Consider the following 27,352-nt stretch of genomic DNA (forward strand, 5'->3'; position numbering starts at 1 on the left):
ACTTTGCTGGTCTTAGATGGTTTAAGCTAATCTAGCTGGTCTCCTACCTAACATCTCCTTTTGTGTTCCATGAAAGAAAGAAAGTCATAGAGGTTTGGAACATCATGAGGGTGAATAAATGATGATAGAATTTAAATTTTTCATCAGTTTCATGCTACCCTCCTCACTTGGCTACATGTTACCAACTAGGTCATCCTATGCAAATATCCCCTTCTAACAAGGCCAGAACCCGAGCAACAGTTTCAAACAATAAACAGCGCAAGGAAATAGAAAAAGAAAAATATGCTTAGCCACAGACCAGCAGATTGTTTTGGTGACCCACCATAGTATATATGCATTTGTTTTGCAGGGAGCTCTGAGGTGGTTGCCCAGGCAACCCTGTCCAATGATACTGCGAAAGCAAGACTCACTGTCGGGTGCTCTACTCAATACCGCATAGTGGATTGTGTTGGTGTGTGTGTGTTTTGTGTTTACTTCACATCTTCACCACTCCTTATGTAATACACTTTCCTCCTCAACCGATATCCAGGAGTCTAGAATACCATTGTTGGACTGCACACACTTCTCAGACATAACAACTTACAGATCAACACACCACACAAGAGTTTTCCTGCTGGGCCAATCTCACTAATGACTTTCCCATTACTTTTATCTTGCACAAGTGAGCCAGAGAACTGTGGAGGCCGATATCAGACCAAACAAAATGATTATCTGTTTATCGTAATAAATAGTGTGGTTGACTTTTTATGCCCGCCAGAAGGATACGTGTTGGTACTCTGTCTAGTTTAAGATAATGCCACCACCTGCCCTGCCTACTAATGGAGAAGTTTCTACAGCTAGTAGTATGTCTGCATGGCCCTGCTTAATGGTGTTTTGCTGGTCTAGGCTAGTTTAAGCTGGTTTAGCTCCTGTCCCAGTCGGACCAAGCAGATTTTTAGCTACTTTATCTGGTCGGCAAGCTGTTTTCCCAGCATTACCAGCTGGCAAGTGCCCCAAACCTTTCTAAAACCGTCAAATTATACCGGCTTAATCAGATTGGCCAGGCTGGGAGACCAGCTACCCTGCTGAAAAAACAAATAAAAACGAAAAAACAAATAAAAACAAAAAAACAAGAAAACATCTTAAACCAGCCTAAGGTGGTTTGCTGGTTTTTGATGGTTTCCCAGCTTGAGCTAAAGCATGAGCTAAATCCTGAGCTAAACCAGCCTGATCTCATGATAATGATGTAACTGTGGCAAGATTTTTGCAGAACGAAATTACATGCTTCATTACAGGTTTTGCTGCAGTTTCCCTGTGAAATGTCCAGCAAGGGGTGCCAAAAGCAAGTGGAATTGTGTCATAATCAGACAAGGTTTTTAAGGTGAATGTTAGATGGAGGTTTTAATGAGTAAAATGTATCTCCCCAACCTAAAACTTTAACCTAAACCTAACCAATAGTGTCCTAAAAAAATATGAGAAGTCAACAAAACAGACACATTTAAGGCCCCAATATACTTAATACAAAATTGAAGAACGGACAGGTGTGATGTCATTTAGAACAAAATCTGGACAAAAAAAGGTGCCTGGGTGAACTTTTAGGAAAAGTGGCTGCTAAACACCTTCTTATTGCCATTGGTCCACATCATCAGTAGTTGTGACCTGAAGCTCCACCTACCTTGAGGCGGTCAGCTAATTCCCGTTCCCACATAGTAAGGTAACATCATTCTTTTTCTGTAGTCTTCCCGTTAACTCTCTTTTATACACCAAACTTTGCAGTTGATCAATGTCATCATAAATTACAGTAACAGAGTGTAATCGGCGCATATTATGGCCACGTATAGCCTGTTAGCTCATATCATCATGAATTCAGAATGTAAACGAGACAAATTGCGCATTTTCTTCTGCATATATATTACTTTAAATCATCATCGAATGGTTAAAAAAGCTACTTTTACTGATCTAGTGTAAATTCTATTCATAGAATGTGGCATAAATTTATTGATAACACATTTTAATGTCACATTAGTTAAGGTTTTACTGAGCGTTCTCATATTTAACTGTACTTCTAAACACCTCCTACAGCGATGTGGCAGCTGTCTGAATGTTCGCAAACAATATACCTTTGCTCGGCTGTTTCTATCTTTTTTTTTTAACCCTGAACAAAAAATTAAGAAAAACTTCTTCGGAAGTATATCGGGCCTTTACCCTAAATCTAACCGATAGTGCTCCAAAAGCAAATGTGACATGAAAAGCAAATTTTCTGAAGCAACCACATAATTTTGTGCTTGGCTGTGCTCGAGCCTCAGTCCTTCATTTCCAAAGTCCAACACTCTTATCAGGTGAGCTACCGCACAAGCTAATTATGTTGAAATAAGTGTGTAAATGTTGGTGGGTCTGTAATACAAGTGGTAAAATGTATCGTTTTTTTAAAATGTTGCGTTAGAGGTGGCCTGGGTAGCTTAGTGAGTAAAGACGCTGACTACCACGCCTGGAGTCGTGAGTTCGAATCCAAGACATGCTGAGTGACTCCAGCCAGGTCTCCTAAGCAACCAAATTGGCCCAGTTGTTAGGGAGGGTAGAGTCACATGGGGTACCTCCTCGTGGTCACTATAATGTGGTTCTCGCTCTCGGTGGTGCGTGTTTTGTGTTGTGCGTGGATGCCGTGGAGAATAGCGTGAAGCCTCCACACATGCTATGTCTCCATGGTAATGCGCTCAACAAGCCATGTGATAAGATGCACAGATTGACAGTCTCAGACACAGAGGCAACTGAGATTCGTCCTCTGCTACCCAGATTGAGGTGAGTCACTACACCACCACGAGGACTTAGAGTGCATTGGGAATTGGGCATTCCAAATTGGGGAAAATTTTTTTTTTTTTTAAATGATGCGTTAGAGTAAAAGTGTTTCGATATCATAACATAGTGTGTGAGTAATAGAGTGAACCATTTTATAAAGTCATAATCAGCTGTTGTACTCGTGATTTGTGTGAAAGTAAATAAATTGTACAGTTATTGTAGCGCCTCTAGTGTTAATTCTACGAGGAAACTGTGGCGAAATGTAGAATGTGGCCAAAGTTTGCAAAAATGTAGTTAGACTTACAATCATTCTATTAGACTAGGTTGTTTTAAGCCAAAGCTAAAAAATAAAATTAAATAAAAATAAATCAAGTTTTAAAGCATTTCTTTGTCACCTGTTTCATCTATTTTACTAATTTATAGATGCTAAAATCACAGAAAAAACACCCTTAGGTGAGAGAGATCATGGCAGTGGTTTAGCCTCATTAATCTGTTATACAAATCATATCTGTTTTTAAACTCTTTTCAGAAACACGCATGGAACCATGGAACACAAAAGATAAAGTTTTTAAAAGTCTTCACAGGGTTTATTTGCCATATAATCTAATATAATTTGCCATATACTGTAATAGTGACTCTGCTCTGCCAAGCTCGAAAAAGGACAAAAAAACAAAAACACCAAAAAACACATTAAATGTAATCTATACAACTAATGCATCATATTCCAAGTCTTCTGAAGCCATATGATCACTTTGTTCAATGAACAGAACACAGTTTAAGTCTATAATCACTCTCAAATCAAATCAAATAAAATCATTAATAAAGTGCTGAAATCAAATATAGTGGCTACATCAATAACATCAAACCTCACTGGTTCTTCTCATGCAGTTTTGACATGAGACGTACAATAGCCATTGAGGTTTGATGGTGTCGACATTGCCGCCTTATTTGATTTTTAACACTTTATTAATGTTATTTTGATTTTATTTTGAGGTGAATAACGCTTAAATGTTGGTCAATTCATCGTACAAAGTGATCGTATGTACTAAAAATACTTGGAATATAGTGCACGAGTCACATGGACTACTTTAATGACACGTTTGGGTGCTTTTTTATGTTATAAAGTCACTATCAACCAATATTGTATGAAAATCAGCGATCGCAACATTCTTTAAAATATCTCCTTTTGAGTACTGCAGAAAAAAGTAAGTCATACGAGTTTGGAAGGACATGAGGGTGAGTAAAGGATGTCAGAATTTTCACTTTTGGGTGAACTATCTCTTTTAGTCAGCTTCTTTATAACACTCCTAAACACCCAATAGTTACTATTATTCTCCTCTCACCTTCCCTCTATTAGGGACATGGACTCTCTCCCACTAGAGAAATTTAGCCTTTACACAGTGCCTATAGCTATTTGTGTCCTTATCGCCCAGGCCAAATTTGCAATCGTTATCACGTATATGCACGGGGCATTTAATAAGTGTAAAACTATTTCAATATCAACCCAATAAGCCTAATTTCCCCTCTATATTAGACTGCTCTTCCTTTTATATTTACTCTGATAGGAAAATGAGTTGGGAAAGTTCTTGCCTATGGGACTAAGGGTAGACGACATGTTTAATATAATGCAAATTAAAACAAGATTGTGAGAGATAGACATACAGTAGGTTGTACTGCCGACAAAATCATTGTCTTTCAAAAAAAAAAAAAAAAAAAAAAAGAAATTATAGGAAAAAAACTCCAGAAAACACTAGCTTTAAAAAAATAAACATGACCTTCCTGCTTAATTAAAAAGAACATCTTAAAACAGCCTACGATACTTTGCTGGTCTTAGATGGTTTAAGCTAATCTAGCTGGTCTCCTACCTAACATCTCCTTTTGTGTTCCATGAAAGAAAGAAAGTCATAGAGATTTGGAACATCATGAAGGTGAATAAATGATGATAGAATTTAAATTTTTCATCAGTTTCATGCTACCCTCCTCACTTGGCTACATGTTACCAACTAGGTCATCCTATGCAAATATCCCCTTCTAACAAGGCCAGAACCCGAGCAACAGTTTCAAACAATAAACAGCGCAAGGAAATAGAAAAAGAAAAATATGCTTAGCCACAGACCAGCAGATTGTTGTGGTGACCCACCATAGTATATATGCATTTGTTTTGCAGGGAGCTCTGAGGTGGTTGCCCAGGCAACCCTGTCCAATGATACTACGAAAGCAAGACTCACTGTCGGGTGCTCTACTCAATACCGCATAGTGGATTGTGTTGGTGTGTGTGTGTTTTGTGTTTACTTCACATCTTCACCACTCCTTATGTAATACACTTTCCTCCTCAACCGATATCCAGGAGTCTAGAATACCATTGTTGGACTGCACACACTTCTCAGACATAACAACTTACAGATCAACACACCACACAAGAGTTTTCCTGCTGGGCCAATCTCACTAATGACTTTCCCATTACTTTTATCTTGCACAAGTGAGCCGGAGAACTGTGGAGGCCGATTTCAGACCAAACAAAATGATTATCTGTTTATCGTAATAAATAGTGTGGTTGACTTTTTATGCCCGCCAGAAAGATACGTGTTGGTACTCTGTCTAGTTTAAGATAATGCCACCACCTTCCCTGCCTACTAATGGAGAAGTTTCTACAGCTAGTAGTATGTCTGCATGGCCCTGCTTAATGGTGTTTTGCTGGTCTAAGCTGGTTTAGCTCCTCTCCCAGTCGGACCAAGCAGGTTTTTAGCTACTTTAGCTGGTCGGCTAGCTGGTTTCCCAGCATTATCAGCTGGCAAATGCCCCAAACCTTTCTAAAACCATCAAATTATACCGGCTTAATCAGATTGGCCAGGCTGGGAGACCAGCTACTCTGCTGGAAAAAAAAAAGAAAAAAAAGAAAAGAAAACATCTTAAACCAGCCTAAGGTGGTTTGCTGGTCTTTGATGGTCTCCCAGCTTGAGCTAAAGCATGAGCTAAATCCTGAGCTAAACCAGCCTGATCTCATGATAATGATGTGACTGTGGCAAGATTTTTGCAAAAAGAAATTACATGCTTCATTACATATTTTGCTGCAGTTTCCTGTGCTATGTCTCCGCGGTAATGTGCACAAAAAGCCACGTGATAAGATGTGCAGATTGACGGTCTCAGACACGGAGGCAACTGAGATTCGTTCTCCGCCACCCGGATTGAAGTGAGTCACTACGCCACCACGAGGACTTAGAGTGCACTGGGAATTGGGCATTCCAAATTGGGGAGAAAAAAAAATAAAAAATGATGCGTTAGAGTAAAAGTGTTTCGATATCATAACATAGAAGTGTGTGAGTAATAGAGCGAAAAATACATGTTTATAAAGTCATAATCAGCTGTTGTACTCGTGATTTGTGTGAAAGTATATACATTGTACAGTTATTGTAGCGCCTCTAGTGTTAATTCTACCAGGAAACTGTGGCGAAACGTAGAATGCGGCCAAAGTTTGCAAAAATGTAGTTAGACTTACAATCATTCTATTAGACTAGGTTGGTTTTAAGCCAAAGCTAAAAAATTAAATTAAATACAAATAAATCAGGTTTTAAAGCATTTCTTTGTCACCTGTTTCATCTATTTTACTAATTTATAGATGCTAAAATCACAGAAAAAACACCCTTAGGTGAGAGAGATCATGGCAGTGGTTTAGCCTCATTAATCTGTTATACAAATCATATCTGTTTTTAAACTCTCTTCAGAAACATGCACAAGGTGGTTTGCTGGTCTTACCTTGCCACTAAGGTAGTCAGGCTGGTCTAGTTTGATGGTGTTAGAGGGATTTTGGGCAGGTTGGTAGACCAGTTGGCTGACTGGCTAAACCTGCTGAACACCATTTTGGTCAGACTGGGAGACTATTCAAAGCGGCTTAAACCCATTAAGACCCGCAAAGTACCTTAGGTTGGATTTTTATTTATTTATTTATTTATTTTTTTTCAGCAGAATAACAGTTTTAAAATCCAAATTACCCTGCAAGATCATAATGTGATTGTTATGACATGTTAGTGCCACTACCATTAACCTTATCAGATCTCATAAACTGGATTATATTACTTCATAACCTCACAGTAAAATATATGACTTGTCATAATTTATCACTTGGTTTATTTACTCCATTTCCATGCCAAAGCAAACACTGTGAACACCCTTTTTTGCATTTATATAAGCAGTCATTTGGTTTAGCACAGGCCGTTATTAAATGAGAGATTCTAGTCTTGTGTTCTCATCTTGATTTGCAGTCATCACATCAGATCACAGCATGTGAAGCACACTCAAAGAGGACATGGCTACATTTATCTCACTTTCAGTACATCTCTTGAAGTGAAAATTCATTTATTTGAAAAGACACTGAAATCAAAGGTCCATTTGAAGCTCCTAGTCTCCAAAACTTAACGAGAGATCATGAAGATAGGACCGTTTTTTACATCTTTCTTCCTTTTATATTTTGAAATAAAATATATATTTTATTGGCTGTCCCTCTTTTGTGAAGCAGTACAGCATTTTCCAACCTTTTTTGTCTTATGTACCACCACATCCCCATCAGTAAGAATCAAGTACTCCTTCATTGACATTTAAATGTGTTCTTTTGGACTAATATTATGCTGGATATACTTTTTCATTATCACTAATGTTAATACGTGGCCATTATTAAAATGATTCACTTTTAAACTTAAAACAATCAATACTGTGGGTTAAAATTAGACTCACCAAGTAGCTTCCTCTCTCTTTAATAAGACAAGCTTGTTTGTCTTGCACAGTTTTGACAGTTCTGGGGGCAATCATGGAGAAACTTTCTCTGAGAAACACTTAACGGCAAATTTATTCATAAATCATATTCAGATGGGACATTTAACAGAAGTAAAGTAAATTGCAGAGTTTGTATGGTGGAATTTAAATACCACAGATGCTCAGAAAATATGAAAAATCAAATAAGCAAAGCATATATACTGTCATTTGTACAAATTTAATGAGAAGTTATGAGCTATATGTTAACAAAGACTAATTGAAATATTTCTAAATACCCCTGGAACATGCTGAAAGAAATAGTTCACCCAGAAATGAAAATTCTCTCATCATTTACTCACCCTCATACCATCCCAGATGTGTATGACTTTCTTTCTTCTGCTGAACACAAACAAAGATTGTTAGAAAAATATTTCAGCTCTGTAGTCCATACAATGCAAGTGAATAGTGACCAGACCTTTCAAGCAAAAAAAAATAAAAAAAATAAATCACATAAAGGCAGCATAAAATTAATCCTGTCAGGATTGTATGTGTTTTTGTTCATGTCTTTTACTTTAAATTAGTTCCATGCCATGTTTGTTCCTGTTTCCTTGTCATGTGATCTTGTCATGTGTTTCCCATGTTCTTGTGCCTTGTCCCCATTGGCTCATTGTTTCATTAGATTGTTAGCAGTTTTGTTATCTTGTTTAGAGTCCTAAGTGTTCATTGGTTATCATTGTCACGTGTTTTCCCATGTCCTAGTATTTAACCCTCATGTTTGCCATTGTCCATTGTCGAGTATTGTTCGTGTGATGTTGGTTCCATGGTCAAGTCAAGTCAAGTCAAATTTAGTTAAGTCAAGTTCATGTTTATGTTTTGTTCACATTTAAAGTTAGGGTTCTTGGATATCACTTTTGTAAATAAACTGCACTTGGGATCATCGCACTTCATTGTCATCATCTCTGTGTGTACCTTGTTGCCAGCCACGTTACAGAATACTCGACCGACCAAGATGACCAGCAGGGTTGATTTTAATGAGATTGCCCTCAAGGACTGTTTTCGCTTTGGACTGAATGAGCCAATCTCTTCCCAGATGCCAGGCGGTCAGAGTACCCATAGCCTGGCTCAGTATATCGACTTTGCAATACTAATATGTGGTTCATCGTTCACTGTGAGGGAGGTGGACGCCAAGCCAGAGTTCCACGTCATGGTCGCTGAGCTTGCGCCACCTTCTGCTCCGGATCCTCAGTGTGCTCCATTCCATGTCACGGCCGTGCCTCAGTCTGCTCCATGCCATGTCACGACCGCACCTCATTCTGCTCCATGCCATGTCACGGCCATGCCTCATTCTGCTCCATGCCATGTCACGGCCGCACCTGAGCCTGCTCCATGCCATGTCACAGCCATGCCTCAGTCTGCTCCATGCCATGTCACAGCCACGCCTGAGACTGCTCCGTGCCATGTCACAGCCAAGCTTCAGTCTACTCCATGCAATGTCTCAGGCTCACCTCTGGTCAACGAGCCAATGCCCAAACCTGCCACGGTCAACAAGCCAACGCCCACCTCTGCCACAGCCAACAAACCAGCGTTGCAAGCCTCGTCCGTTCCAGAGCCAGTGTTGCAAACCTTGTCCGTTCCAGAGCCATCTCTCACTGGGCTATTTGAGTTGGAATTCATTCCCGCCCTTGTGCCCACCCTGAATTCTCCTGATCAGCTGGTTCCCCCCCAAGCCACCGGCTCGATCATCGCCCTCTGAGGTATCCCAGACATGGAGAACTTTCGAACCTCCGACTCTGCCTAGACCCTCTGTTGGGCCTCATGTATTCAGATAGAAGACAAAGGCAGGCCTAACACAAGTCGTAAAACCTAACTCAGCCCCCACACATTCCATGTCGTAAATTTTACTGATAAAAATCGCGCCAAAATCAAACAAAGGAAGTCCAAAACAGACTACAAATCCATGAAGCCTTACCGCCGCCGACAGAGCGAGGAAATGGCCTCCCGTCATCACCCGAGCCTCAAAGAACCGGGTCAAAGTTAAAGGACGGAGGAAAACACATTCTACCTGTGTCCTCATGCGATTCAAGTAAGAGGTTTACGTCTGGGCAGAGATAGAATATTATAGCGTGTTATTCTTGTGTTTCAAGGTTTTTGCTTGTACAGTTTACGGACCGCCATGTCCGCTCATTATTAATACTCAGGGTATTAATTATCACAAATTTGTTTTGCTGTATTGTGGTCCAACCAAATTGGATTGTGCAATTTCGCCATCGCGGGTGAGACAGAAACTGAGTTCATCCATTAAAGAGTCAAATAACGCAGGACTTTTACGAGCCCCGCTCGTAAAACCATGTCTCTGAGTGATGAACACAGCTGCTTTCTCTCCCACGATCGCGAAATCAGCTTTAGGGCTGTCACTTAATCATCTCTCTCTCTCTCTCTCTCTCTTACTAATCACACACACACACTGTCACACACACACCTTATGTGTTATAGAATTATTTTTATTTCCATATCTAATCATATCACTGTTTAGTTTGTATTTGTAAGTCGGAAGTTTTTTGACTGCATTGTATTAATTATTAATTGATATTACTGCATAAATAAACTTTGTTTATATTACAAAGAGAAGTCTTTTGGTTTGTTTTGCATACGCCTGTGTCATGCTGACGGGATGTCAGTGCTCGGATTCAAACCTTCATTCATTGTTTTTTTTTCCCAAAACTCGATATTCTTCGGATGCCGATTTTCCTAAGAAAACAATCTAATATTGAGACTGTTTTACTATTTGGCTATTAGTCCCTGATTTCAGGGTGGTGCCCCGTCAATGTCAATCCTTATTAATATTCTATTGATTTTTGATAATTGATAATTATCTTTGATGATTGTTGAATTTGAATGATCAATAAGCTTGTGTTAATTTTAAATAATGTTTCATCGATGTTAACAATTAACAATTATCTTTGATAATTGTTGATTTTAAAGGATTAAAAAAAACTAACATTGATTCTAATCAATGTTCTATTGATTTTAATAATTAATAATTATCTTTGATAATTATTAATTATTGCTAATAACCAAACTTGCTCCTAAACGTAGCACACTACATTTACTGGAGTCCCATATGAGGTTTTAATGAGTTAGATCCAATTAATTAATTTAAATATTAATTAATAACTACAGAAATAATTATTAATTATTTCTGATAGTAACACTGATCTAAACAACCAGTAAAGCCCTACACCTCCGAGCCCTGGACTCCGCCTTGCCCTGTTGATCCCTCGACATCACCTCAGCTCTACGTTCCCTCGGCTCCACCGCGGTCCTTCAGCCTGTCGGCTTTACCGGGGTCCCTCATCCCTCCAGCTCCTCTTTGGTCTGTCGGTCACCTGACTCCGCCTTGTCTCTCTAATCCTCTGGCTACGCCTCGTCTCTCCGATCCTTCAGCTCCACCGGGGACCTCCATCCCTATGGCTCCACCTTGGACCTCAGCCCCACCGGCTCCACCTCAGTCTTCCGATCCCCCAGCTCTGCCTTGCTCCTCCGAACCTCCGGTGCCGCCTTGGTCCTCCCTGCCTCCGGCTCCACCCTGGCCCTTCGAGACTTCGGCTACTCTCCGGGTATCCAGTTCACCATGGCTCCGCCTCTCGAGCCTCTCACGGCTCCGCCTTACATGGCTCCACCCCTCGAGCCTCTCATGGCTCCACCCCCCACAGGCTCCGCCCTGGTCTCCTGCTCCACGGCATATTTTCACCAGACCATGCCCCACACCTTGTTTCACCATGTTTCCATGTCCTGCCACGTAACCATGTCAAGTTATCTGCAAATTCTAGGCAAAGGGTGACTACTTTGAAGATGCTAAAATATAACACAGTTTTGATTTATTTTGGATTTTGTTTAGTCACAACATAATTCCCATAGTTCCATTTATGTTATTCCATAGTTTTGATGACTTTACTATTATTCTAAAATGTGAAAAAATATATATATAATTAAGAATGATTAAGTGTTTCAAAACTTTTGACTGTTAGTGTATTTATTGTTCATGTTTAAAGTTAGGGTTCTTGGATATCACTTTTGTAAATAAACTGTACTTGGGATCATCGCACTTAATTGTCATCGTCTCTGTGTCTACCTTGTTGCCCGCCACATTACAAATCCATAAGACTCCAGTGGTTTTATATACTGTATGTCTTCTGAAGCAATGCATTTACTTGAAAAACAGATCAAAATTTAAATCCTTTTTTACTATAAATCTCCACTTTCACTTTCACTTTGATAATGTGAAAGTGAAAGTGGATATTTATAGTAAAAAAGGGCTTAAATATTGAACTGTTTCTCACCCACATCTATCATATCACTTCTGAAGATAAGGATTTAACCACTTGAGTCGTATGGATACTTTTTTAGATTTTTTGAGCTGGAAATGTCTGGTCACCATTCACTTGCATTGTGCAGAGCTAAGATATTCCTCTAAAAATCATTGTTTGTGTTCTGCAGAAGAATGAAAGTCATACACATTTGGGATGGCATGAGGGTGAGTAAATGATGAGAGAATTTAAATTCTGTGCTGTTCCAAATCTCTAGGACTTTCTTCCATGAAAAGGTGATTTTTGAAAGGAATATCCTGGCCACTCTTTTCCATAAACGTGAAAGAGGACTAGGGATGTCAAGCTCAAAAATGACCATAACAGTGTCAAAAAAGTGGTCCATATGACTAGATATGCATTATGTTCCAAATCTTCTGAAGCCGTGCAATAGTAATTGTTTGTGAATCAAATCAAAAAGTCGTTATTCACTTATAATCTTCATGGGATTTAATGAGAAAAGTAGCTATGTCTGATTAACGAACGAGTCGCTTTTTGAATCATTTGATTAATCTTCTCAATGAATCAACTGATCCAGTTAAAAAAAAAAAAAGGTCTGAATAATTTGATTATGAATCGTATGATATGGTTCCTGAATTCGGCTCGCTGATTTAATAACAACTTACATTTTTATCTGTTCCTCACACAGTTGCTGTCGTATGGCTTCAGAAGGCTTGAAATATTGCACATAACTCGTATTGAAGGATTATGGTGTATTTCTGTTTGTAAAAGTCATATTGTAACTGTGCCTCAAATGCAAATCAATTGCAGCTGTGTTTGATAAAATGGGACAGATTATTTAAACCTAAAGTATCTATTGGTTAGATTATCCTTAGGGGGTTTCTGTGTGACCTCATTTGTTGGATTCTTCTCAGGAGCATCCTGTGGATACTACCTGCAGTGTTCCTCTCAGGGGTTCCTGTGGGATCTCCTGTATGTTTAGCTAGTACATTTGTTATCAAGTGTAAAAGCTTTGCCATACAGACAGTTACTTGGGATAAGAACATTTAAAAATGTTGGAGCTTGACAGCCCCAGTCTGCCTTCAATTTAATTATATGTAAATGAGCAGTCAGGATATTTACCTTTTATGTTCCACAGAAGAAAGTCATACAGGTTTGGAGGCACATGAGATACTGACCGAATTTTCATTCTTTAAGTATCCCTGGTTTGGAATCTCTGGTAGATCTCTATACAGATGTGGCATAGTTTTAGAGGTGGCAGATGTTGGCTTTAATGTGAACATATCAGAGGCAGAATGAACTAATGTTTGAGGAGTCTGTGCAGGTCCTGTTTGATCCTACAGATGTATTGGCATATTTTGCTCATCTTGACATTTACGTCTTAGTCTCGCCTGTTGTTTTTCTTTCTTTTTTCTTATTGAAAGATGGCGGTTTAGAAGATGACAGTGACGAGGACACAGAGAAAGAAGAGCCAGACAACAGGGACTATGTGAGTGTTTTGGGATTTGATTTCTCTAGAAACATTTGTGTGGCACCCAGTGTATGTGAGCAGATCGGAGCGACAGCAATTTCCCCTCCCCACTTAACGCATTCTACCACTCCTCTCCAACTCCACTCCAGGGTTTTAATTTCCCACTCATCTCTTTAACTAGTGAAAGCAAATCTGCTGCAGGTTCACTCCATAAATGTGTGCCCAGTCATCGCTGTTCTTTTTATTATTATTTATATATAATAATTTGATGAATCTTTTCAATGAATCAATTGAACAATATGAACAATTTGTATATATATATATATATATATATATATATATATATATATATATATATATATATATATATCGTGAAACTGAAATAAATATGTCATTCCAGCAGTTTCCATACAGCTGCAAAGACGAGTTCACTGTACACTGTATTAAGTTACTACACTGTAAAAAAAAAAAAAAAAAAAAAATGTTAAAAGTATGCTTCATCCGGAAACATTTAAATGAATTGGCCTTATCCAAGTCAAAAAATATTATTAAATATGACAAAGATTGTTTAATATGGCTGAATCAACTCGACTTTATTATGTTACACCATTGAAAGTCATTTTTATTGACAAAATGATTCTTTTAAAATTCTTCAAAATATGATGCTTTATTGAAGACATAATTCATTAAAATTAAATGATTCATTGTTGAAGATATGATTCTTTAAAATGAAATCATTCTTATTTGATTGTTTAAAATGATATGAGTCTTAATTGAAGATACAGTTGTCTAAAATGCTATATGAATCTTATTGAAGTTATGATTGCTTAAAATTATATGATTCTTTATTGATGATGGTACCCAAAGCAAGCTGCTTAATGTTGTATTATCTAAATTAACATGTTTTATGCAAGTAAGAAATATAATTTAATATGAAATTTTTTTTATTATTATGACTGAATTAACGTGATTTAATTAAGTTAAACCAACAAAAGTATTCTTATTGTAGATATGATTCTTTCAAAAGATATGATTCCTTACTGATGATATGGTTCTTTAAAATGATATGATTTCTTATTGATGATGTGATTTTTTTTTAAGTGGTACCTTAAACAATTTGCTTCATGTTGTAACATCTAAATTAACTGGTTTTATATTAATCAAAAATATTATTTGATTTGACAAATATTATTTAAAATGACCGAATTCTTTAATTTTATTAGGTTGCACCAACAAAAAGTATTTTTATTGACAAAATGGTTCTTTAAAATTATATAATTATTTATTAATTATATGATTCTTATATGAACAATTTGTTTCTTGTTGTAACATCTAAATAAACTATTTTTATCCAAGTAAGAAATATATTTAATATGCCATATTATTTAATAATCCTAAATTAATTTGACCTTATTAAGTTACAACAACAAAAGTATTTTTTATTGATTATTTCCATATGTCAAAGGAACTCATTATGCTCATGTTTTCTCTATGCATGCCTTTTTAAATTCCACAACAATCTTTGGTCATCCCTACACTCATACTAACCACATTATCTTTTTGTATTTTTGTTTGTTATTTCTCTTATAATATTCCACAGTAGTATTTTTCTTTCATTCTGACTGGATATTTCACCCATATTGTCATCATTTACTCACCCTCATGTTGTTCCACACCCATATGACTTTCTTTCCTCCATGAAACACAAAAGGAGATGTTAGGCAGAATGTCTCACAAGATCAATTCTGCATCGTAATTTTGACAGTGTGAGCGATGTGTGTGTAAATTCCACTGATTCGTTCCCCCTCTTAAAATCGTGATTGAAGAGCAAGTCTGCATGGGACAGGAACCTGACACAAGCAGCTTCCTGTTCTCACATAACTTCAATAGGACCCCTGCTTCAGCCATAAATCAATGACTTCACAATCCTGTCCCTGCTGAGACTGGATCATTGCATCAGGTGCTTGCATCCTCGTCTGCCCAACCCGCTCTCAAAATACTGCTAATGCATGTTTTTATTTTCATGCCGGGACCACATGTCTAAAATTCCGTATGGTGCATTATGCCCACTCTGGTGTAGTGTAGGATTTATTATGGGGGCTAAGATTTGGCCATGGACATTTTATAGGCAGTTTACAGTAGAGTGTAACAAGAAGTAACATGGACTGATGGCTTCAACAGAAGTCTTTAACAGCTTCAAAATTATCATTAATAATCAATTATCTTATGGAAAAAATGTATGGGTATTTTACTTATGGATATCAAAAAAAGATCTTATGCCTTTTTTTGCAAATGCTTCAATCTCAAAAATGTTCAAACAGTCCTCTGATTGGTGTATGTTATCTCACAAAATTCGCAGAGACTGTCAGTCCTTCAGAATGAATTCAATGTTCTTACATTTATTATTCCAAGTAACAAAAACTGATGGCAATTCAACAGTAGCTCCGTAGCATATTCAAAATTAGCATTACATAATCGATTCAGTCTCACTGGACCTAATCTATCAGTGTTTGTCTTAATCTACATACAATGAACACACTCATATACTTCAATTATCCAACACACATGTGATCAATTAGTCTAATACAAACACATAGCGATCATATGATCCAAAAGGCCATATCACGTGCCGGCACAGCCATCATCATCTGGAGAGCAAAAAAATTAAATAGTATTATAGAAAACATGATAAATTAAATTCATCATTCAGACCCTTTTGGTTGAAATGCATCCAACCAGAAAATACAATTACACTCGGATTATAACAATTTCTGTTCAACATTGGTACATGGACACATGGGATATACCATATCGATTACACAAAATGACAGCTGATCTACTGAATGACGTAGCTCTACAAAGTGTCATGCAACAGGTGATTTACTATCAGCTCTATTAATTGCGCTTCTGTGTTCATTAATGCGAAATTTGAGTTGACGATTGGTTTATCCAACATACTGAAAGCCACAGGGGCAAGATAGTAAATATATAACATTGACTGAACGACATGAAATAAACTGTCTAATTTCGAATTCTTTCTTTGTTGAATGACTCACAAATGTATTAACCTTCTTCACATTCAGCACGCTAAACAATGTCGGCATGGAAAGTATCCAGTTGGACCTTTTATTTGTCTGAAACTCACATCTGAGGTGGCTGTGTCAGCACGAACCAACTGATCCCGTAAATATCTCCCCCTGTAATGAACAAACATAGGCAACCCATTAAACAATTCTTTACATTTAGCATCTGTATTTAATACATGTCAGTGTTTTTTAATAATGTTCTTGATTTTCTTGCTAAAAGGGGTGTTTGTAGTACAACATAACAATGGTGATTTTCTTTTTTTCAACTTCTTGGTTTGCTTATCTTATATGCATACTTTTCTCAGGTCCAAATCCAGCCATTCTTTAGCATATCCACATGATACAAATTGATCATATAGTTTCATTACTCATTACTTGTTGAACAGAAATTGTTATAATCCGAGAGCAATTTGATTTTCTGGTTGGATACGGTTCAACCACAGGGTCTGAATGATGAATTTAATTAGTCATGTTTTCTATAATTCTGTTTTGTTTTTTTGCTCTCCAGATGATGTGCACGTGATATGGCCTTTTGGATCATACGATCGCTATGTGTTTGTATTAGACTAATTGATGACATATGTGTTGGATAATTGAAGTATATAAGTGTGTTCATTCTATGTAGATTAAGACAAACATTGAAGAAGGTTCGGTGGAAAAGAAACATTTGTATCATTTTTAATATGCACGGAGCACTTTAATTGCACTTTTTTTTATTGATTGAATAATAAAAGAAGAACAATGGACATCTTGGCTGATAATCCCTCTTTTTGTGGATGAATAAAAGCGAATTGCATTTTTTACTTATGGAACCAGAAAAGGCATTCTAAAGACAGTTTAGTTGACTAGTCGTTCAGGCAAACTACCAACTAGTAGTTTTTGAAAAAAGGAAATTTTCACATTCCTACTTTTACTGCTAGCTGAAAGCATAATCAGATTAGCCAAAATATGTAATAAACATACATGCCAGCAGTGGGGGTGACTAGAACTTTTTCAATAATGGGTGTTCCAATTCTGAAGAAATCTGCGGGGCTTTTCTAGCACATGGGCTGCGTCCCAATTTAAATACTATCCATCCTAAATACAATAGCAAGTAATATAAGAATTTGTGTGGCACAAATCAAAGTATGTTAATATATTATGCCAAAAATGTATAGATGATGTACCTCACCTGGCAAATTACCGAGTGTCAGCTGTTTGGCCCACTTGCCGAAAAGAAAGAGACAGAATAGGTCAGAGGTCAAATCCTTGCAACATTCGATTGTCTGAAGCAGATAACATGACCCCTCAGTCCTTACATGCAGTGACAAGGGAGGATATACAGTATATTTTTGAATATGTGCATTGAAGCTTGAGGGTGAATATAGCAATTATAGGTCTGTTTCTGTTCTGTGGTAGGAGGATGACCTGGAAACAGATGTAAACAAGCTGCGGCCCCGACCGGAGCCCGACAGACCCCTAGAGCAACTGGGCCAATATATGCGCCTCTGCCCTGAGCTTCACCATGACTTCCAGGTAAATATCTTTGCCCTTTGCGCCTCAAACCGAAACCACCTTAATCCCATACCAACACTTGCACTGTTTTGCAAAATGATTCATGGATAATCCAAGATGTTGGCAGGTGTAAAAGAGATAGTTCACCCAACAATGAAAATCCTGTCATTTACTCACCCACTTGTTGTTCCAAACTCATTTGACTTTCTTTTTTCCATGGAACACACTATGAGTGCTCAAGCAATATCATTGCATCTTTTTTACATACAATGAAAGTGAATAGTGACTGAGGCTCACATTCTGCCTAACATCTCCGTTTGTGTCCCACGGAAGAAAGAAAGCCATTTGAAACAACATTGTGTTGAGTAAATGTTCATTTATTTAGGTGAACTGTCCATGTAAAGGCAGAAACCCTGAATAAAGTTTATGGGTGCACTTGAGGTGAATATGGACCTTGTGTGGATACAGTAAGAGATTTCGATGGGTGCAGGATGTGCTGTAACAGCTACTGCAACAGCACCACTATGAAGCTTAAGAGTACAGTGGGGACACAGCTTGTACCGAAAATGAAGAAGGTACTGCAACAGCACTACTATGAAGCTTAAGAGTACAGTGGGGACACGGCTTGTACCGAAAATGACCTCAATATGCTTTAAAAAATCAGACACTTATGCTTTGGCTCAATGCAACAGCATTGTATATATATATATATATATACTATCAGCCACAACATTAAAACCACCTGCCTAATATTGTGTAGGTCCCCCTCGTGCCACCAAAACAGCGCCAACCCGCATCTCAGTATAGCATTCTGAGATGCAATTCTTCTCAATCATCCATACGATTTTCTAATCAGCCAATCATGTGGCAGCAGTGCAGTGCATAAAATCATGCAGATACGGGTCAGGAGCTTCAGTTATTGTTCACATCAACCATAAGTATGTGGAAAAAATTTGATCTCAGTGATTTGGACCGTGGCATGATTGTTGGTGCCAGACCAAGGTTTGAGTATTTCTGTAACTGCTGATGTCCTTGGATTTTCACTCAGAATGGTGCCAAAAACAAAAAACATCCAGTGAGCGGCAGTTCTGTGGACGGAAATGCCTTGTTGATGAGAGAGGTCAACTGAGAATGGCCAGACTGGTTCGAACTGACAATGTCTATGGTAACTCAGATAACTGCTCTGTACAATTGTGGTGAGAAGAATATCATCTCAGAATGCTATTCTGAGATGCGGGTTGGTGCTGTTTTGGCAGCACGTGGGGGACCTACATATTAGGCAGGTGGTTTTAATGTTGTGGCTGATCGGTGTATGAGTGTGTGTTTGTGTGTGTGTGGGTTGGCTTGGGTGGTTTTTGAGGACAATTTTTTAGGTTACAAACTGGTCATTACAAGAGTATTATGCTATAAATGTGGTTTATGAGGACAATTCTAGTGTCCCCATAATTCAGATAGTTTAAAAAACACAATAAACAATGTTTTTTTTATTTTTATTTTTTATGTAAAAATGCTGAAGTTTTTTTTTAATTTTTATTTTTTGTGACGGTTAGGTTTAGGGGTAGGGTTAGGGGATAGAATCTATAGTTCGTGCAGTATAACAATCATTATGTCTATGGAGAGTCCTCATAAGGATAGCCGCACCAACGCGTGTGTGTGTGTGTGTGTGTGTGTGTGTGTGTGTGTGTGTGTGTGTGCTTGCATATATATATGTATATATGTATATGTATATATAAATACACTATATTGCCAAAAGTATTCGCTTATCTGCCTTTAGACACATATGAACTTAAGTGACATCCCATTCTTAATCCATAGGGTTTAATATGACGTCGGCCCACCCTTTGCAGCTATAACAGCTTCAACTCTTCTGGGAAGGCTTTCCACAAGGTTTAGGAGTGTGTTTATGGGAATTTTTGACCATTCTTCCAGAAGCGCATTTGTGAGGTCAGACACTGATGTTGGACGAGAAGGCCTGGCTCGCAGTCTTCGCTCTAATTCATCCCAAAGGTGCTCTATCGGGTTGAGGTCAGGACTCTGTGCAGGCCAGTCAAGTTCTTCCACACCAAACTCGCTCATCCATGTCTTTATGGACCTTGCTTTGTGCACTGGTGCGCAGTCATGTTGGAACAGGAAGGGGCCATCCCCAAACTGTTCCCACAAAGTTGGGAGCATGGAATTGTCCAAAATCTCTTGGTATGCTGAAGCATTCAGAGTTCCTTTCACTGGAACTAAGGGGCCAAGCCCAGCTCCTGAAAAACAACCCCACACCATAATCCCCCTCCACCAAACTTCACAGTTGGCACAATGCAGTCAGACAAGTACCGTTCTCCTGGCAACCGCCAAACCCAGACTCATCCATCAGATTGCCAGATGGAGAAGCGTGATTTGTCACTCCAGAGAACGCGTCTCCACTGCTCTAGAGTCCAGTGGCGGCGTGCTTTACACCACTGTATCCGACGCTTTGCGTTGCACTTGGTGATGTATGGCTTGGATGCAGCTGCTCGGCCATGGAAACCCATTCCATGAAGCTCTCTACGCACTGTTCTTGAGCTAATCTGAAGGCCACATGAACTTTGGAGGTCTGTAGCGATTAACTCTGCAGAAAGTTGGCGACCTCTGCGCACTATGCGCCTCAGCATCCGCTGACCCCGCTCTGTCATTTTACGTGGCCTACCACTTTGTGGCTGAGTTGCTGTCATTCCCAATCACATCCACTTTGTTATAATACCACTGACAGTTGACTGTGGAATATTTAGTAGTGAGGAAATTTCACGACTGGACTTGTTGCACAGGTGGCATCCTATCACAGTACCACGCTGGAATTCACTGAGCTCCTGAGAGTGGCCCATTCTTTCACAAATGTTTGTAGAAGCAGTCTGCATGCCTAGGTGCTTCATTTTATACACCTGTGGCCATGGAAGTGATTGGAACACCTGAATTCAATTATTTGGATGGGTGAGCGAATACTTTTGGCAATATAGTGTATGTATGTATATTCAGTATGTGTGTATATATACATTGCGAATAATAGTAAAGTCATCAAACCTATGAAATAACAAAAATGGAAGAATGGGAAGTATGTAGTTAAAACAAAAACTATCAATCAAAACTCTTATAAAACAGTCAATCAAAACTCTTTTTTTAGCTTTTCAAAGTAGCAACCCTTTTCTTATATTACAGCTATACACACTGCAGATTTTCTCTACCAACTTCATGTGTTATCCATCAGGGATGCTTCTTAAACTGTATTAAAGGAGTTCCCATGCAGGGCACTTCTTTGCTCCTTTTGCTTCGCTAACCTGTCCCAACTCAAAAAATAAATAAATAAATAAATAATATATATATATATATATATATATATATATATATATATATATATATATATATAATAATAAAATATTAAATTAAATTAAATTTAGTTTGTGAGAAATTCATATGTATGCATTTTATTTCATTTAAGAATATTAACAAGCCTTTAGATCAAAAGGATTTTGAGATCATTACAAAACATTAACTTATTCAAGTGTGCCCAAACTTTTGACTGATAGTGTATATGTGTGTTTAATGTGTATATAATGTGTAATGTGTGTCTCCTTTTACATGTCTCAAAATTATTGAAGAATATGGTCTTTCTAATATCTAGTGCAATTAAATTTTGATCATAGGCAAGATGTAATATGTTTTGACAGTGTTTTTTTATGATAAGGAGATAAAATCATCATAAATCAAGAAAAAAATACCATAAATCTATTTTTATAGCTTGTTGCATGATCATCTCTGGAGGTTTTAATCTTTGATTAACCCCAGTGCTGATCACTCAACTGTAGCACCACTGACAAAAATGAGTGATGACATTTCAAGTTCTCTAATATGTTCAGTGTGACTCTTCATTTAAAATATGTCACCACTCTCCCCATCATGAGTGACTGAGTGACAGCTCCTCTCGCAGCACAATAACACACCTGTGGCTGTCTTGTAGAAACCGCTGCACAGCTGCCTTTAGCATGCGGGTGAGTTCAAACTAATAGAAGTGTCAACATACCTCCAGTTCATCAATGTTCAACTCTCTCCTTGTTCAGACACTGTAACTATTTTAATTCAAATGACATTACAAGATGTTCTTCTGCTGTTGAAAATCTCCTTTCCCTTGATTCATTTCCCATACACTTATTGATGTTGTAATTCAAAGTTCTGTAAGGAAATGACAGGCTACTTATTCACTGCTCCTTTATTTTTATTTTATTTTATTTTTTTAATTTAAAGGGATAGTTCATCCAAAAATAAGAATTCTGTCATCATTTACTCACCCCCATGTTGTTCCAAAACTGTATGACTCAGTAGGACTGACCTACAATAATAATGCAACTTAATTATTAAAGATACAAATAGTTTTTCTTTTGGAAGTTGCATTAAAAACCTATTTTAACCCTTCATTTTGAATGGGAATGATGCCTCTGTTTATAATCAATTCCAATGGCAAATGCTAGACATAAAGGCCAAGCTGTTCCTAGAAATACGTCCTGCTAGGACTGTGTCTCAAAATGACAACTTATTAAACTATCAGTTTCGAAGACTATAAATACTCTTGTACACATCAAGTTAGCATCCTATGATTTTCTACTCTCTTTATGATTTAGCTCAATAAATCAAACCCAGAGAATACACTGTCCACCTTCTCTGTACCGGTCTTTGATGTATCTGTCCCATTATCGTTAAATGCCACTGTGATCTGGAGATGCTGTGAATGGATTGGACACAGGGGTTGTAATCACATAGCTAGATTATGCATGCTGCGCAAAATACCAAAATGAAATGAATTTACAGCAGGACACAGATGCCAATCAAATCCCCACTATAAATCCTGCATGACAACAATGACTGACCTGCAATCTGCAGGGCAAGAGAGACCGTGATTCAGTGGCATAGTTATAATTTGAACGTTTCATTTAAAATAAAAAGTCATAAATAATAAAACATAAATAAATGAATGAATAAAAAACAAACACAAATTTTAAACCATATTGCACGTATGTTTAATCCAACCTGACTTTGTGAATAGGAGTAGTGCCAAAGATGCTAAAATATAACATAGTTTTAATTTATTTTTGATTTTGTTTAGTCACAACATAATTCCCATAGTTCCATTTGTTATTCCATAGTTTTGATGACTTTACTATTATTCTAAAATGTAAAAAAAAAAAAAGAAAAAAAAAGAAAAAAAAATATTATAATAAAGAATGAGTAAGTGTTTCAAAACTTTTGACCGGTAGTGTATATACACTGCGAAAGATAATGCTTTCCCCTGGTTTACTTGACACTGTTGTTAAATCATGTTAGTGCTCTGGATTTTGTGTGTAATAACTTAAACTTGATGTTTATTGCATTAATGTAGATATTTGCTCATAACAAGATCATGATATGATATACTGACAGGCTATTTGATAATAATCAGTCCTACGCTGTAAAAAACAAAATCATAATTTAATGGAATAAGAATGTAAAAATGCTGCATTTTAAAACTGTTAATTGGTACCTTACCATGTACGGTAAAAATATATTTTATTTACCAAGACATTACATGTAATTTTACAGTAAAATATTGTAAAAATAAAAAAACAATAGAGGTAAAAAGTTTGATTTACCTTATAGTTCATGGTGAAAATTGTTATTATGTTTAACAAGACAAGACAATGTACATTTATGGTAAACTATTGTAAAAAAAAAAAATATGTTGAAAAACATTGGTCATTCCCAGAAGTCCATGCTTGACCCATCACATTTGATTACATTTTATTTAAATATTTATGTTATTTCATATTTTTAATGTACTTCTGGAAGTGCTGCTCTGATAAAATTGAAGTCATCATGTGACCTTTTGTTTTTACACCTTTTACCACTGTGGCTATTAATAGTACATTGAAAAGTGAAAAGCCGATTTTTGTAATTCCAATAGGTTAGTATTTTAACCCTTTATGCTCTTTTTTTAAAGATTTCCTGTTTCAGTGGCAAAAATTAAAGGCTTATCCAATTTTCGTGAGAGCGCTAATTCTAGCCACCTCTTAACTCAGCCAAAAGTCCAAATTCAGTTCCTGCATTTGCAGTTTGGAGATTTCACCAGCATGTGGTAATAAAGTTAATGTCCAAATTCTGAAAGGACAGAATATAATTTAATCAAATAATGTCCTTGACGATCGCTGTTGAAGCCGTTTGTTGAATCAAAAAATTATGAGATTTGTGTTACATTTTCTAGAGGTCATGGTTTATTTTTTCAGTCATTATTATTATCATTTTTACTGATATGTTTAATTCACTGCAAAAGGGGCTGGTGGAAGAAGGAGAGAGTAAAATGTTTGGATTTGGTATGATTTTTTTTTTTTACCACTTCCTTATTTTGATTACATTTTTGTTTCACTTGAAGTGTAATTTGAATTTAGAAATATTTTTGGTTAAATTTTTTCATGTTTCAATAAATTAATAAAAATGTTCAAAATCAATGTTGACCGGTAGAAGTGAAGTACGTGCCGATAAAATCACTTGAAATACTAGTCATGATTTGTGTGTCAGTAGATGAAAATACTTTCATTCTCTAATACTTACATTCTCTGTAATTTAACAGAGCCTACATCCATATCCTGAACCACATTTTGCCAACCATGCATGGAACAAGGATGCACAAAATAATGTAAATCCATATTTTTCATTCTTCCAATTCATTGCATACAGTCCATTTACACTACCAACTTCTCATGAATGTGCCGTCTTTGTTTATATTGCTGGTGCATGACAGGGAATGGACTGTATAATAGGACGGAGATGGTGCTGGAGAAGTACCTACATTGACCCGATTAGGACCTTGCGTGCACGATTTCGCCAAACCCACTTGTGCCTACACTTAGCGCACACTTGTACGAAAATACCAATATTTCATGGCCATGCCCTTTGACTTTGCATTTATGAGTTAAGGCATTGCACTGTGCTTAAAATAGGGCCCGTCATTGAGTCATGTACTTGGTGCCAGCTCCTGGTGGCCATATGTAACAAGCACCAATCACATGTCTCTCTGCCCAAATATGGATGACTTTTTGCAATCTGAACCCAATCCGATTGGTTTAGAATTCCATGATGCAACATAATTTCCGATGACGTCATCTGATCTAGGAAAGCTAACTCTAAGTAATGTTATGTGATATTTTATGTTCTGTTTATTTTTGTGAAGTCATAAGCAAAAACACGGCATATGAGCAACACCTGTTCACATGAATATACTTAGCTATTACTCGCTATATTTTTGTCTGAGTAATAAAAAATAGGCTGATCTATTGTACTCTTTCCAACAACATGGCACATGGCTCTTTGATGAGTTTGATGTTTTTACTGATTACAATAATATGTACAGTGCAAAATGTGTCATAAATTATCAAAATGGAACACTTCTGATTTGTCAGCAAATTTCAAAGACTTTGTTCAGTTTTGGTCATAATGCTTACATGCATTGTGAAGCAGAGCTTCTAAGCTTTTAAACAATACCTATTTTGTGTTTGTCAAGAATGTAGTTATTAATATTCTGACCATTTTTTTTTTTCCTCGGGTTAAAATCATATAATTTATATCATGATTATATCATGATATATATGGTAGTTAACTGTAAAAATGTAGGCACCAACATGACATCCTGTAATGCCTGAAACTTTATTTTTGAATTGTTACAGTATTTTATGGCGAATTTAACATATGGCCCTAACATAACCTTAAGTTACAAAATTAATATTTATGAGCCAAGCTGATAAGGTTTATTATGTCTCCCTCTTTCAGATTGTTCTTACAGCCCTTATTTTACACCTATGCTGTGATTGAACCTGTTTAATTAATCGTGACACACTACCATATATCTGCTTTAGCATGCCTGTTTGCTACAGAATAGTGCAGAGGTAAAATTGCACAGCAGTCGACGATGTATTGGGGCTACTGTAGATAAAGGTTTGAAAATTGAAACATAAGCCCAGGAGAGAGAGGTTGATGCGGAGCTTACACTCTCATAGGGAGGGTAACAGAAGGGTCTCTTCCCCGAGGACTTGCCTCAGGATAACATGTTTCCTTTGATCTCCACTTCTTTGTGACACTGTACAGGACAGCCTGAAGTTGAAAATTAGATGAGCATTTCATAGCATGACAGCTATATCCTAGTTTCTCTGCTGACTAAGCCGAAGACTCGACATATATGATTTTTTGTTTTGTACTGCCTTGCTTCTAAATCTGAATGACCTTTTTATGTCGAACACAAAAGGAGAATCTTTTACCAATATCCTGATATCCTTTGTCGTGTCATGCCTGATTAGGAGATTAGACTTTGGGCTGGTTATGGGCCTATAATTTCCTTCTGATTTTAGGGGTTAGGTGCATGGGCTAGGGTTTGGGATATGGTTTGACCCATGTTTGTTTGATGGAAATGTTTTTCCACGACCATTAAAGTATGTTAACCACGAACATGTCCTACTTGTATAAATCACATTATGCATGCAACTCTTGTCTTATTTTCAAACTTACTCTGCCAATAAACATTATGATTTGTGTTTTACAGCTATGAAAAACTTTCCCAATGTTGCACAATTACACTAAATTATCTGACGTAATTAATCTGCCGATAAAAAAAAAAAAAAAAAAAAAAAATCGACAGGCACGAATAGCTTTTAATGGATGGCGGATCTCATAATTGAATTAACCTCAAACAGATTCATTCGTTCCCTGTGTGAATTAAATCACTGCCTTTTTCTTTCACCCATTTGTAGAACAACCGAGCACATATTCCCAGAGTCCCACTCCCAGAGCTCATCAAAAGGGCTGCTGTATTGCTCCGTATCAAGTTCATGATTAAAACAAGTCTCTGAAAAAAAAAAAATGAAAAAAGGTCTCAGTGCTACTTCTTAGTGTTGTTATTTGTGGTTTTGAAAATGGATATGACAAAGCGAGGCCCCTCCTGAAATGCAATATATTGCCTCAAACCCGAGACAATTTCATACAGCAAATGTTGCAGCATTCATTTATATTAATGTATCCCCGTCTATTGGTATTCATGGTGTTTGTGGCTTTTTGTGCTTACACATATTTTTAGATGTATAGAGAGGGGAAAATATATATATATATATATATATATATATATATATATATATATATATATATATATATATATATATATATATATAATTTAAATGCAATCAAATAGCAAAGGGAGAAGTACTGAGGTTTTGTATCTAACGAATTCACTTTGATGGTGTACATCTTATATTCTCTGAACTGGAGTTCAGAGCAACTGATGGAACACTGGACGTTGTTTAGAATCGAAGATGTGGTAGGGGGAGGTGAACGCAGATGATAGTGGCTTTTATCAGTACAGTGTTTGCATAAATTTTCCCCAGTCACAGCAAGTCATGAACACTACGTGGCCAAAAGTATACACC

General features: G+C 37.1%; 1 protein-coding gene across 1 annotated transcript in view; it reads left to right on the top strand.

Moving 5' to 3' along the window:
• The window catches only part of LOC127435892 (cytosolic carboxypeptidase 4-like), a 231,675-nt gene that overhangs the window by 62,766 nt on the left and 141,557 nt on the right, over positions 1–27,352 (top strand). The window contains exons 10-11 of the mRNA XM_051689673.1: positions 13,271–13,335; positions 17,802–17,918. Of these exons, the coding sequence (XP_051545633.1) occupies positions 13,271–13,335; positions 17,802–17,918 (182 nt within the window). The remainder of the gene's footprint in view (positions 1–13,270; positions 13,336–17,801; positions 17,919–27,352) is intronic.

This window comes from Myxocyprinus asiaticus, chromosome 46 (genome assembly GCF_019703515.2).
Source record: "Myxocyprinus asiaticus isolate MX2 ecotype Aquarium Trade chromosome 46, UBuf_Myxa_2, whole genome shotgun sequence".
Classification (NCBI taxonomy): Eukaryota; Metazoa; Chordata; class Actinopteri; order Cypriniformes; family Catostomidae; genus Myxocyprinus; species Myxocyprinus asiaticus.